Source organism: Pecten maximus, chromosome 5 (assembly GCF_902652985.1).
Source record: "Pecten maximus chromosome 5, xPecMax1.1, whole genome shotgun sequence".
In the NCBI taxonomy this organism is placed as follows: Eukaryota; Metazoa; Mollusca; class Bivalvia; order Pectinida; family Pectinidae; genus Pecten; species Pecten maximus.
Window position 1 is genome coordinate 39,897,267 of NC_047019.1, and position 12,666 is coordinate 39,909,932.

Genomic DNA, 12,666 nt, shown 5'->3' on the forward strand with positions numbered 1-12,666 from the left:
CTGACGTAGGGGTCGTGATGTCGCGTTCCTGACGTAGGGGTCGTGATGTCGTGTTCCTGGTGTAGGGGTCTTGATGTCGTGGTCCTGGTGTAGAGTTCTGATGTCGGGGCTCTTTCCGTTTACCTCTTCTGATTATTTCGTTTTGTGCGGATACATCCATTGTGTCTTTAAAATGATGGCCTATTGTAGTTAAAGAATCGATATGTCGTACTTTATCCATCTCATGCGATTATATATATAAGTAATGTCTTGTAAACTTGCTGCGAAATTGGGCTTTAGTCCACCAAGGAGGTCAACTTTCTAACTTTGGTATCAGTATTCTCTCAGAGTGATCGTGCGACCTTTATTTTCGGAACAGGTTTCTCCGGTCGGGCCGTCAACACAGCTTATATCAGCGTTCATCTTATACGAGGGCCTGTAACAAGTGATAGCACATTTAGAGAGAGAATCATGATAAAATAAACTGGAAGTCGTGTGTATCTTTATACAGTTACAATGGAAAATGATATTAATTAATGTCATTTCTGGGAAAAAATAAGCGTTGTTCATTACATTTTCTTCAGCAAATGCTTGATAACTTAAGTAAAATTTATATCGTTACAAAGTCGGATGTACTTACGTTCCGAACAGTATGCCATCTTCAATGGTCTCCGGTAACTTCTGGCCATTCGTTTCCGGGAGAAACAGAGATGACAACGCGGCTAGGAGTGACAATACTCCAAAAACAAGCATTGGAAACGCTCTTCCGAATCGTCCATTGATCAGGTCAGCCTGTTAAAATACAATAATAGGAGCGTGACGTTTTGTAGTCACATATTTTCCCCCGCATTTCTTGATATCCTATCCTTTACTTACATAAACATTAGACCCCTGTTCCTGTATAATAAGCGTACACATGTGCATTTTTTTTAGATACTCAATAGTTTTTTCACATTATCATCACGATTTCTGTGATAGATATCGACTGATGACAAGCTTAATACATGCCATCATGTTTATATCATTGCGCGATAGTAACATTTCTTTCGCTTATGACGGATATGCTCATTTTCATTTATATCTAAACTTGGTTATCCCTTGTCAGGGATGTGCTCGATTTTCGTTTATATCTAGACTGGATAGTCCCTCACAAGGGACGTGCTCTCGATTGTCATTTATATCTAGATTGGATTGCCACTTATGAGGGATGTGCTAATTTCTCTTTATATCTAGACTGGATTGTCTGCCGTAGCCCATTATGGTATCAATATGGAAATACACATATAGACACATAATAGAAGGACATGGTTGCTTTAAACAGACATCGAGGTTTTCGTTACTTTGAATATCAAGTCAGCGTAGAGAATTAGTAACGAATATTTGACACGCCACATGTTATATAACGCTTTCGAACTGTGCCCAATACCTTAACCTGGTTGAATGCCTCTTAAACAATGTTGATGCTCCATCTCGAGCACATTACCGAGATCTTTGATCTTGACACAGATGGTGGCCTGATCCATCTTGGTATTCACGAGCACAGCCTAGCGTATAGAAATTATACCAAGGCAGGTAATCCAGTTGAGTTTACATGGATGCTGTGAGCACTCATTCTTGTTCTTAAATTTGATTATAACCATTAGGTATTTAATAATATCATTATGGATTATTGGTGACCTTATTATCTTACACGACAAACACCAGACAGACACAATATCCATTGACATATCCAAAGTGAAATTATTACATATATCCTGAAGATATTGACCAATCATATACATAAAATAGCTGAGGATTATACGCGAATTTCGTATTCAGCAAATCCATAATGATTTATCAAAAGAAACAACGAATATATGTTGGGAACGGTTTCGGAACACATTTATTATAGTGATGATTGGTTTGAGACTGGAAATCAATATAGTACCGCAACAACAGCTTATATCACTTCGGGATTCAAATAAAAGTAATAATATATGCTTTTGGATATATTACAAATAAAATAAACATTTATAGTCTTTTGATCAGGTCGATAAATGGTTTTATAAACCTGAAAACAAATATCGACCGATGACGAAGTCCGAGGTTGATATTTTTCTGATTAATAAAATCATGTATTAACCCAAATCAAAAGGCCGTACTATTTTTTATTATGAAACGACTTTTTTTTCGATTCTTAACAACCACCATGTAATGAATGTACAGGTGACATTTGTACATGATTTGTGAACCTTATGTAAATATCTAATTACATCTTTTAAACACCATACAATCAAAAGTAAAGTAACATTAAGTACTAGTACATTAAAATGCATTCACTAATGCTTACGATGCTTTAAAATTCTAACAATAGAAGTTATTGCATGGATGGTCAGTATGACTTTTGAGTTCGTCGTTAGACACTGACAATATCGTATCAATGTGATTTAATTTTTTTACCGATGCAGCAACGTAAGGTGCCACAATTCCACCAATCCTACCGAAGATCGAGCACGTGCTTAATGCTGCACTGCGTACCACTGTAGGGAATAGCTCCGCGGAGTACACGAGGATGATGGCGAACGCTGCTGATATTCCCAGCTTTCCCAACATCGCTAAGGCTACAGTTACTGTCTGGTAATCTGCAAATAATATCGATTAACACAAATAAGACATTTTGTTGTTAAAATGATTTCCGAAATGCATTGCTTTTAGATGAAGGAGTATTTCTGTACATTTTATTCTTACCAGGCATCTAGAGGACATTTATGTAAACAGAATGCCATTTGAAATAAGACATTTAGTCCATTCCGAACCTCCTTTTAAATGTGGATTTATAATAATTCATTTGGATATTTATATGGTTGTGTTTCTTAGTATCATCAACACTTTCGTTTATCAAGTAACCGTCTGTTCACTTTATATGTTAAGAAGTTTTCAATGATATACTGTACTTACCAAATTCTAGGTAGAGAACAGTGAATATAGTGGAGACGCATGCAGCACCTCCTACTGCCATACAGACGATATAGAGTCGTTTTCTACCGACCCTGTCCATCAGAAGTAATGGTACGGTGTAAGCCGGAAACTCCACCAAACCGGACAGACAGAAATTAAGGTAAAAGTTGTCCCCTAAATTCTCCGTATTTAATGTCAACCCGTAATACGACATTGTAATGACACACCTGAAACACATTTTATAATATATATATATATAAACAGTCGAAACTGGTTATATCAAAATCCATGGAGATTGACAAAGTGCTTTAAATTAACCGGTTTTCAATATAACTGGAGACCAATTTGATTGAGCTTCATTAGTATTTTTATTTAGCTTAACATCGTATTTCTAGTACACAGGTACAGCGTACATGTTTATTTATCATTTTATGATATATGGATGCAGAATTGGACAACATTACATTTTCATTTAATCCACATTTTATTAGAAATTTTAATATAAGTAACAATTTACACTATACTTCGAAATCTGGATTCATTATCATGATGATTTATTTCGTTTAGGACGCGAGAAGACTATAACACTCTTTTGTATTCATTTGCTTTTCTTTTTAAAAATAAAAATGACATAATATGACCAGAAAACCATACCCACTATAGATTCGAGAAAACTTCGTTAGTGCAAGTTCAAAACTTAAAGATTGGTAAAACGTATGAGAACAGTTGGAATGTGCAACGTCACTGATTTAAGGAATGCTATTTCAGCTTTATCGACGACACTTGCTGTAACAATTATTGTCTATGTAATGTCACTTTCTCAAATTGAATATGGCTATTGACAATGACAGCGGCAGGCATATTAAGGACCTACTGTAAGGTAATTTAGCATTTGATTTGTGTCACTTTTAGGTTATGCGACTAGCGACCAGATCTATATTTGTGTTGGCAAGGAGAGTAAGGCTATTGGCAGTATATTATGACCGGTTTGTGTATGATATTGCGTTTCCATACATTAATCATATATGGAAGAAAGTAAAGAAAATAAAATCTAAGATTCATATCCCAATTATGTGCCTAAAAATTTACTAAGAAATCTTTAGTTCAACACCAAACGTGTTCTTTAACAAATAGAATACCAGTAGTCTAAAATGAAATGAAGCTTTGCTTACATATTGAGAGATATGATCAGCATCCTTAAAAGTAAAACTTTTGAAGTGAGCAGCTGACAGAATTTCCTTTTGTTTATTTTTTCCGTTCTGTTGTCAGTCAGGTTCTGGAAGTCCAACATGTCCTCGTTAAACGACACCCTGTTCACTTTCGCAGCCTTCCTCAGAATCTGTTTAGCTGCCGAATACCTTTGCTTCGTGATAAGCCATCTCGGGGACTCCGGCAAGAACCTGGCGAGGACGAAATGTAGTGTGTTACAGCCATATTAGTCATAAACGGCTTATCTCCCCCTCTGTTTAAGATAGTCGCTTCTTTTCACAAAAGTGGTTCTTGTATACAGCATAACAATGTTTTCTGAGAAATTCCGCATAAGTTAATAATTGAAAATTGAAAACACGACTCATTTCCTCAAGCATAATTTCCCTTTGAGATTTAGGTACCAATGGTTATGGTAATCGAAACCGAGTTCCTGTGACATATCTCCATATTATTAGTTTTAAATTTATTAATAATTTGACATTTGACTTTATTAGAATATTTTTATAGGACATTTTAGAGCGTCGATTCAACCTATGAGGATTACGCATGTGTGTACATCATAGATCATAGATATATAACATTGTAACACAAATGCTACCAATATATAGTTCTGTGTCCTGCAATCATGTCACGTTGTACGATTTGTTACACAAAGAAAAACCCTGCTAAATGTACTATTTATATATGTACCACCAGTAAAGTAGAAACAGGCCACAAGGTGCTGCGCATGCTATTTCGAGGTATTTCCAATGACGTATGAAGTAGGCTATTCCCGAGACTACCACAATGCCACCCGCAAAGAAATGGTTAATTACTGTGCCAGTGACCGCTCTCTTTGAAGGCCCAACAAGCTCCAATCCTATAAAACAAGTCATGAACGGAGAAAATTAAATCCAAAAAAGGACAAATGTCAATGAAGAGTAGATGTATCCACCATACAGGCAGACGTACGTGACAGGAATTTGGTATACAAATATATTGTTTGGAATTGATGTTTTGTTTGATAACAATCAATGGACAAAAACATCCAGTGAGTTACACGTTAATTGATATACAAATAACAATAATCACATAGTTTGTCTTAAACATATCATCGCGACTCTACCAAAACGTTATTGATGTACCCCAAAACACTACGTTAACACTATTTATCATTTGCCTAATTGGAATATTTTTTTCTTTCATATCGTAATCGATGTGGGCATAAATCAAGTATAAATCAAATACCCCCTTTGATAGAACATAGAAACGTAATGTGTTTATGTTGAACACAAATTGCTAACAAGAAATATAAACCTTGGTGGTTGTGGGGATATGTAAATAAACGACCAATTTTGTCTTTTAAAAGTTGAAACTAATATCTGAAAAATAAAATCACACGAGTTAAACCATATTTGGCCATATATACTTGAATCCATTGTATCGTAATGACCAGTCAACTATTCAAATATGTTTGAGCCTATATCGTCATGTCAAATGACTCATTCTCGACGTCGTAACTGATCGAATACTACATGTACTTGTTATATGTATATATATAGATATATGTAGTAATGTTGATGGCCTACCAATAACCAATCCGGGGGCATACATGCCCTCACTGGCTGCTCCGATAAACATCATACAAACACAGAAGAATGTGTAGCCAGGTGACCAGGCCAAACTTAAGGTTGACGCAGTAAGTAATATCACTCCAATCAGCAGACTGGTTTTGCGTCCAAATCTAGAACAATTTGTACATACATAGACACTTTCAATTTATCATAGGCAAACTTGAAATATTACCGCTCAAATATATCCGTTCAAAAACAAGTAGCAAATCAGCAATTTTGATTTCCACAGTATGTATTGAGAATAACTGCTCTGTTTTACTGCAATGACGATTATAGATAAAATACATACATACATACATACATACATACATACATACATACATACATACATACATACATACATCCATGCATGCATGTATACATTCATGCATCCATGCATGCATGTTGGTCCCTCCTTAAATTCATGTGTCTTCTGAATTAATATATTTAGCAAAATCAGAAAAAAATGGTTAAAACTCACGCATCCGAGATATGGCCTAGTGTTATGGCTCCAACCAGAACCCCGATAAAAAAGAGCGATTTCGCAAAAGCTGTCTTGTACGAATTGTTGCAAACCAAATTGTTCTGTAATGTGTGGAAAACAATAAACATCGTAAATGACAAAGAAAAAACATCATGACAATACTACGTGTAGTTCATACTTTATGTGATATCCGTTAAGTATGATTCATCACAGATGCATCAAGTTTGGGATATTTGGTGCATTTGGTATTGGCTCAATGCATTCAATGGTAGGAGTAAGGTCATTTTCTGTGTACATGTGATATAATAGTCTGTGTGCAGTCTGTGATAGCAGGATTACTATAATGCTGGTATTGGTTGCAAAGATATCTTGTTCATCGTTCAGATGATACATATGTAGGTTTATAGAATCAGTGGTGATAGTAATATTGTAAAAGTATTAACTTATATTAATCTATGTATTATGTATTATAGTAAAAACACACAAAAATGTATAAACGGACCTTATATATGAAACATGTTTATCACAATTTGTGCAACTTATTAACCAATGACAAGAGGCCAAATGGACCTACACCGCTCATCCGATATTTTCTGAATTGAATAAATAGTAGTTTGATATTTGTTTTAACAAAGTTGTCCTTCTATTAGTAGATCAAGGTAATTTTTTCCCCAAAATTGCAGTGTTTTAAGATGTTGTATTTGAGCCCTGTGCCTTAGATATGCTAAAGTATTAACATCAGTCTTTATTTATTTATTTTAACTTTATGGGTTTTCGTCTAGGAAAACTATCAGCAAAACAGTTTGATTCTATGAAGATTTTAAGTCAAAATAAAAAGATGACGAACGCCGCATCAAGGCATCAATCCTCACTTGTCCTTCGGCAGGTGAGCTTATACAATGTAGATATGATGAGCCACACGGGCTTTGTAATGTAGAACTGAAATCAAACAATTAAAACATAAAATGAGGTCGATACATCTGGTTAATAAAGCTGAATTAATCCGCTATGTTAATAGTTTTTAAGTTTTAGTGAATAACAGAAAGTTTATTCATTTCAGTGACTTGAACGATATTCACGGTAGAAAACTACATAACGTTTATCACACAACAGACCTTCGACGTGAATGTTTCTGTGAATAGGTCCCGCTTATATACCCATTCATTACAGATAAGTTTGGTAGCGTTTTCTTGGTGGCTGGAATTTCCCCATAGATATATGTGACACTGGTCATAGGGCGTGGTACCATCCTCAGAGGGTGGGATGTATCTGGTAATATTATCCTGGTGCCATTCACTTTGTACAGCGTATGTGTCATTGTCGTAACCAGGGATTTTACACCTGAAACGAGATAAGATTCCGAAAAGAAACAATTGGATTGATATATATGTAATAATATATTGGTATTAAAGAAGAAAAAGAGTATGTTTATGCAGATTTGCGCTTATGTTTGGCAAAATACAGTCCCCCTCACCATCGACAGACAAATAGAATTGAACCAACCAATTTTGCAACCACTCATCCGTTTGACACCGAAACGCTTTAATGCTATTTAGAGTAGTGCTGTAGAAAAATTAAACGTAAGAAAGATTTTCATGTTACGTGGTTAATGAGAGGTAAACAAGCCCTCTTTGCTTAGGGAATATACTTTTGTCTGTGTTTACATCCCTGAAAATGATGTTGTTCTAGTACATTGGTGTTTTTCTTGGGTTGGTAATGGCGACATATTTATCCCAAAGGTACTAGACATCCCGTCATACCTTGTTCATTGGTATCAAATTAACTACATTACGTTGCTATCCATTCCGAAAGGTTCATTTTGATGGGAAAATTTCATTATGGTTTGGTAAAGGTAATATGTCTACAGTGTATAAAATGTTTAGCGATACTGAAAATTTGGAAATAAAGGTACAAAAGAACGAAATCCTATCTATATCAAGTCATAAAATGTGTGGAAGATAATGAACGAAAAAATAATAATATTATTTTTTCCTCTGAAACTGGAATGCAGGTGGAATTATGTTCTGCCAGATAAGGTCAATTTATCCTAGCGTTAATTGTGAAATTGGACATTATTTAGAAGTCTCATTTAATGATTAAACTTATCCTCGTTTCGGGTTATAAGCATAGAAACGTTCACTGTTTTACAGAAAAATAGCAGAAACCGAGCAAGGGATTTATCTTTACTATTGGGACGGATTGTATGAACAAAAATCTAGCTTCCAGTACCAACCTCTATAACAGTATCTTAACAATCATTGCATTATGCCATTATCGTCTTAAAAATTGATTCTCCGACATTATATTAATACGTAGTAGTAAGTTAAATCATACAAGCACCCTTTATACCTGTGTACAATGAGTCATTCTCAGCCGAATAAAGCAACGCCATATTCTCGCTTATTCGACATTTCCTCGCATGCGAGGCAGATATTTATTGTCGACTTACCTATGATCTGGAGCTGCTAGTAATATAGCAGAAATAACTGTAAATATTCCACTGAAAACAGATGCAAGACAGACGAGAAAGTACAGCCATTTCTGGTAACGTCCAAATGCACCGAATCTGGTAACTATTTTGTCAAAATCCATCGCAGTTCCAGGATGATACCATTCAAACAATTGTAAATAGAATCATTCGTTAACTTGTCGAGTGATCTAATCGGCAATGAATTTAAAATCCAGTTCAGACTTATAAATAACATGTTGACATCAACATATTGCTGAAACGACTAATGCAGTGAATATCATGTTATCACACTTGTGACGTTAAGGGGTATGTCCTTGGTATACTTTCTGTCTCTGAATAATGACTTCTAACAAGGCAATATCAAACCATTGATTTATTCAACCTTATCTTCATTGTTGTGTTATTAAATGAGTAAATCAATAATGAGGTATGTACTAAGTGACAATTTAAGAGTTGACGTGATATAAGAAAAATAATTGATAACATAGATCGATCAAAATTTTGAGCTATTAAGGGAAAGAGGTACTCGTTCTGAACAGAACAACGCCCTTAAGAAATATATTCATGGTATTCCCTAAACGTACATCACTAAATATATTTAATCCGATTTCGTTTGATCCTTGCTATCGTAGTGTCGTTTGAGCTCGTGAAAAAAAACGTGTCACTGCATATATGTCATACTAAAGAGGATCTTTTAAAAAGTGTGTTCATGAATTTCTGCCAGAAAAAAACGTACACAATTACCTAAAAATTGCACTGGATGGCACAAACATCCCTGGTGTCGAGCAGACTAAATTTCCAGGTCTCATTTTCGATTTGAAACTCTCTTTCATACCACACAAAAAACATCTAAAGGATAGGTGTTACATGACGTTGAACAATATACGTGTTCTTTGGTATACGGGTCAATTACATTCAGTGACGGTTGGTGTGAATCGTATCTCACAATAAGTCACGGTTGATGTAACTCGTATCCTACATTCAGTCACGGTTGATGTGGCTCGTATCTTACATTTATTCAAGATTGATTGGACTCGTATAGTAGATTCAGTCACGGTTGATGTGACTCGTATATCACAGTCAGTCACGGTTGATGTGACTCGTATATCACAGTCAGTCACGGTTGATTTGACTCGTATATCACAGTCAGTCACGGTTGATGTGACTCGTATATCACAGTCAGTCACGGTTGATGTGACTCGTATATCACAGTCAGTCACGGTTGATGTGACTCGTATATCACAGTCAGTCACGGTTGATGTGACTCGTATATCACAGTCAGTCACGGTTGATGTGACTCGTATATCACAGTCAGTCACGGTTGATGTGACTCGTATATCACAGTCAGTCACGGTTGATGTGACTCGTATATCACAATCAGTCACGGTTGATGTGGCTCGTATATCACAGTCAGTCACGGTTGATGTGACTCATATCTCACAAACAGTCATGGTTGATGTAACCCATATCCTACATTCAGTCACGGTTGATGTTGCTCGTACCTTGCATTTAGCCACGGTTGATGTGACGTCGGCAGATAATGTCCGGTTGACCTTGTTGTGTCGTGTATCGGGTACGCATATAGCTTAGCACGAGCATGTTTACCTTGAGCGAAGTCTTGACTCAAAAAAAGGGTGTCTCGATCATTCAGTGGGCAGTCGAACAGAATAGTTTTCGGAGGTGTGCCACTTTTCAGCTAGGTTACACTTAGCAATGGGCGGGTGCACGTCATTATACATTGTAGGTTGTAGGATCGAGACCAAGGCATGGGTTCGTGTGTGAATCCCGTATGTAAGTGCGAGAGAAAGTGTTTCCATCTGTATATATATTCATTTTCATCCTAATTAATTATAAGTTGTGTAACCTACCGAATCTGGGTTGATAACAAACGGCGATGCGGGACTTCGGGACACACTAACATCCGGAGTAGGTGTGTGATTTGCCCTAAGCCCCGCCATCTAGAGACATGAGCACAGACGACACAGGTAAGAAGATGCATCTATTGTAATATAATTGTATAGATGTACATTCACTAAAGGATATAATCGCTGGAATCGTACAATTAAAGGTATCGGTCAAAATCTCCAAGATGCGTCACTATTTTGTCGAAATCCAATGTAAGGATCGAATGGCGTCAAAGACGACAGACAGTCACTTTTTTAGTAACAATAAGTAAGTAAACACAGACTTTCAGATATGTACAAGTTTAGGTTAAAAATCTGACGCAGACGGAATGTTATCAAAATACTGGATAAGTATTACTTTGTGACAATTTTTGTATTCCTGTTCATCTTCTGTTTACTGTGTTTAAACTCCGTTTATATGATATCATCTGTTATGGGAGCATTTGTTCGTCCTTATCATGCCAACATAAAGCAACAATTACACCACGGTGTAAACAATCCATAGTGCTTTAATTGACTAGAACAACAGAGAATACCGACATAAAAATGAAACTGTCAGTCAAAATACAACTAAACAATGGTAAAACACGACCAACAAAGCTAGAATACGATTCAACAATTGTAAAATATGACCAAGAAGGGTACATTATGACTAAACAAGACTAAAATAACACGACCAAGGTTAAAATACGACGAAACAAGGGAAAAAAACGAACAGAAAAATAATTTGCTTTGATAAAAATAAGACCATGGGTATCGTAAGATAATTGCCCGTTTCATGGACGATACCCATGATACACATCGATGTCAAATACGGGTTAAGATACATTATCAAAACATGAACTGGGGTAGTGACAACGTATCCACTAGTCATCTCAACTTACATCGAACACGTCAGACTGCAAATCGCACAAGAAAATAGTAGTAAGTAAACACTGGTTTCAATTTAACTAAGGGTAGATCAAGGGTCTTTTGTAATTTTCTTGAATGATAAGTTGTGCAAAAACATTGTCTTTTCTACTATAACGTCGTGTCTATACATAGCCTTACTTTTAACAGTAATAATCCTGTAGCAGCCTTCAGCCGTTTAAATGCAGCTTGTGCTGAAGGTGAATCTTCCTTTAACATCCCTTCTTTTAACACCACTTCCACTTAGCATCCAAAGATCCGTTGGGGCGAGGATCTCCATGCGACTTGCCAAGGTGGATATCTCATGGAATGGAAACTTGTTGTCCATTGTTCATAGGGACCTATGTAGCCAACTGCTAATGTAATGTTTCTCCTTCCTTTTCTCATTATAACGCCCATTTGAAACATTACCTCTTCCGTTTGGTATGTTATTTTACCTATTATGTTATTTTGTGTATGCTCTTTGCCTACAAAAGCACGTCCATTTCACCATACACTAATATAACGGAGCTGTTATCTCGTATATGAGTATAGGTTGTAATATTCTGCGCTCCCTTCAAACTGATAACCTTTAATTTGAGTCACTCCTCCGCAACTCATCGTCCATTTACATGAAAGTAACAAAATGTCTATTTCTGTGGCATGTTTTCCCACTTGGTTAGACCTAGAATAATGAGGTTTATCATTCGAATTGAATTTTAATTCATTTAAGCATTGATGTCATTTTTTTTTAGTTTCATCAGGGTATGAAACAAATTTTGTTTGCAAACTGTATGAATCCGCGTAGCGGATTCCTACAGAAGTTTGCAAACAAAATTTGTTTCATACCCCGATGAAACTAAAAAAATAATTGACATCAACGCTTATAATCAATTTTTGAAAATGATTTTCTAATTTAAAACATGTTTTATGTACAATTTTACTGGTTTTAAATGGGATTCTTTTTCTCAAATCAATACGAAACGTCAATGTCGTATTGTGACGTCACATTTTTCGCGCCATTCTCGGAATTTCTTTCATAGAAGAATGAAAAGAATTTTTCGACCAATCACATTTGAGTATTTACCATGAAAACAAAGAAATAATAATTATTTGAATTTAAAACAAAACCTGTATAACTGCAATAAACATAAAAATCTATAAAATATAAAAAAAAATATCAAGTAATTGAATTATATTTCA

General features: G+C 35.7%; 1 protein-coding gene across 1 annotated transcript; it reads right to left on the reverse strand.

Annotated features, from left to right (window-relative positions):
• Window positions 1-312: 312 nt before the first annotated feature.
• Window positions 313-8,793, reverse strand: LOC117328456 (organic cation transporter protein-like). The gene is made up of 8 exons (XM_033885988.1): window positions 8,651-8,793; window positions 7,359-7,542; window positions 6,199-6,302; window positions 5,717-5,848; window positions 2,917-3,143; window positions 2,419-2,600; window positions 620-771; window positions 313-415 (listed from the first exon to the last, which is right to left on the reverse strand). Exons 1-8 carry the CDS (start codon window positions 8,791-8,793, stop codon window positions 313-315), a joined length of 1,227 nt encoding a protein of 408 aa, XP_033741879.1.
• Between the last annotated feature and the right edge of the window lie 3,873 nt (window positions 8,794-12,666).

What these genes read in the sequence shown, in the direction of transcription:
- LOC117328456 (XM_033885988.1), bottom strand. Translation starts at nt 8,793, where the DNA reads ATGGATTTTGACAAAATAGTTACCAGATTCGGTGCATTTGGACGTTAC. An exon ending in CTAGCAGCTCCAGATCATAG is followed by an intron (nt 7,543 to 8,650) that starts GTAAGTCGACAA and finishes ATCTCGTTTCAG; the next exon opens with GTGTAAAATCCCTGGTTACG. An exon ending in AACTTATCTGTAATGAATGG is followed by an intron (nt 6,303 to 7,358) that starts GTATATAAGCGG and finishes CACACATTACAG; the next exon opens with AACAATTTGGTTTGCAACAA.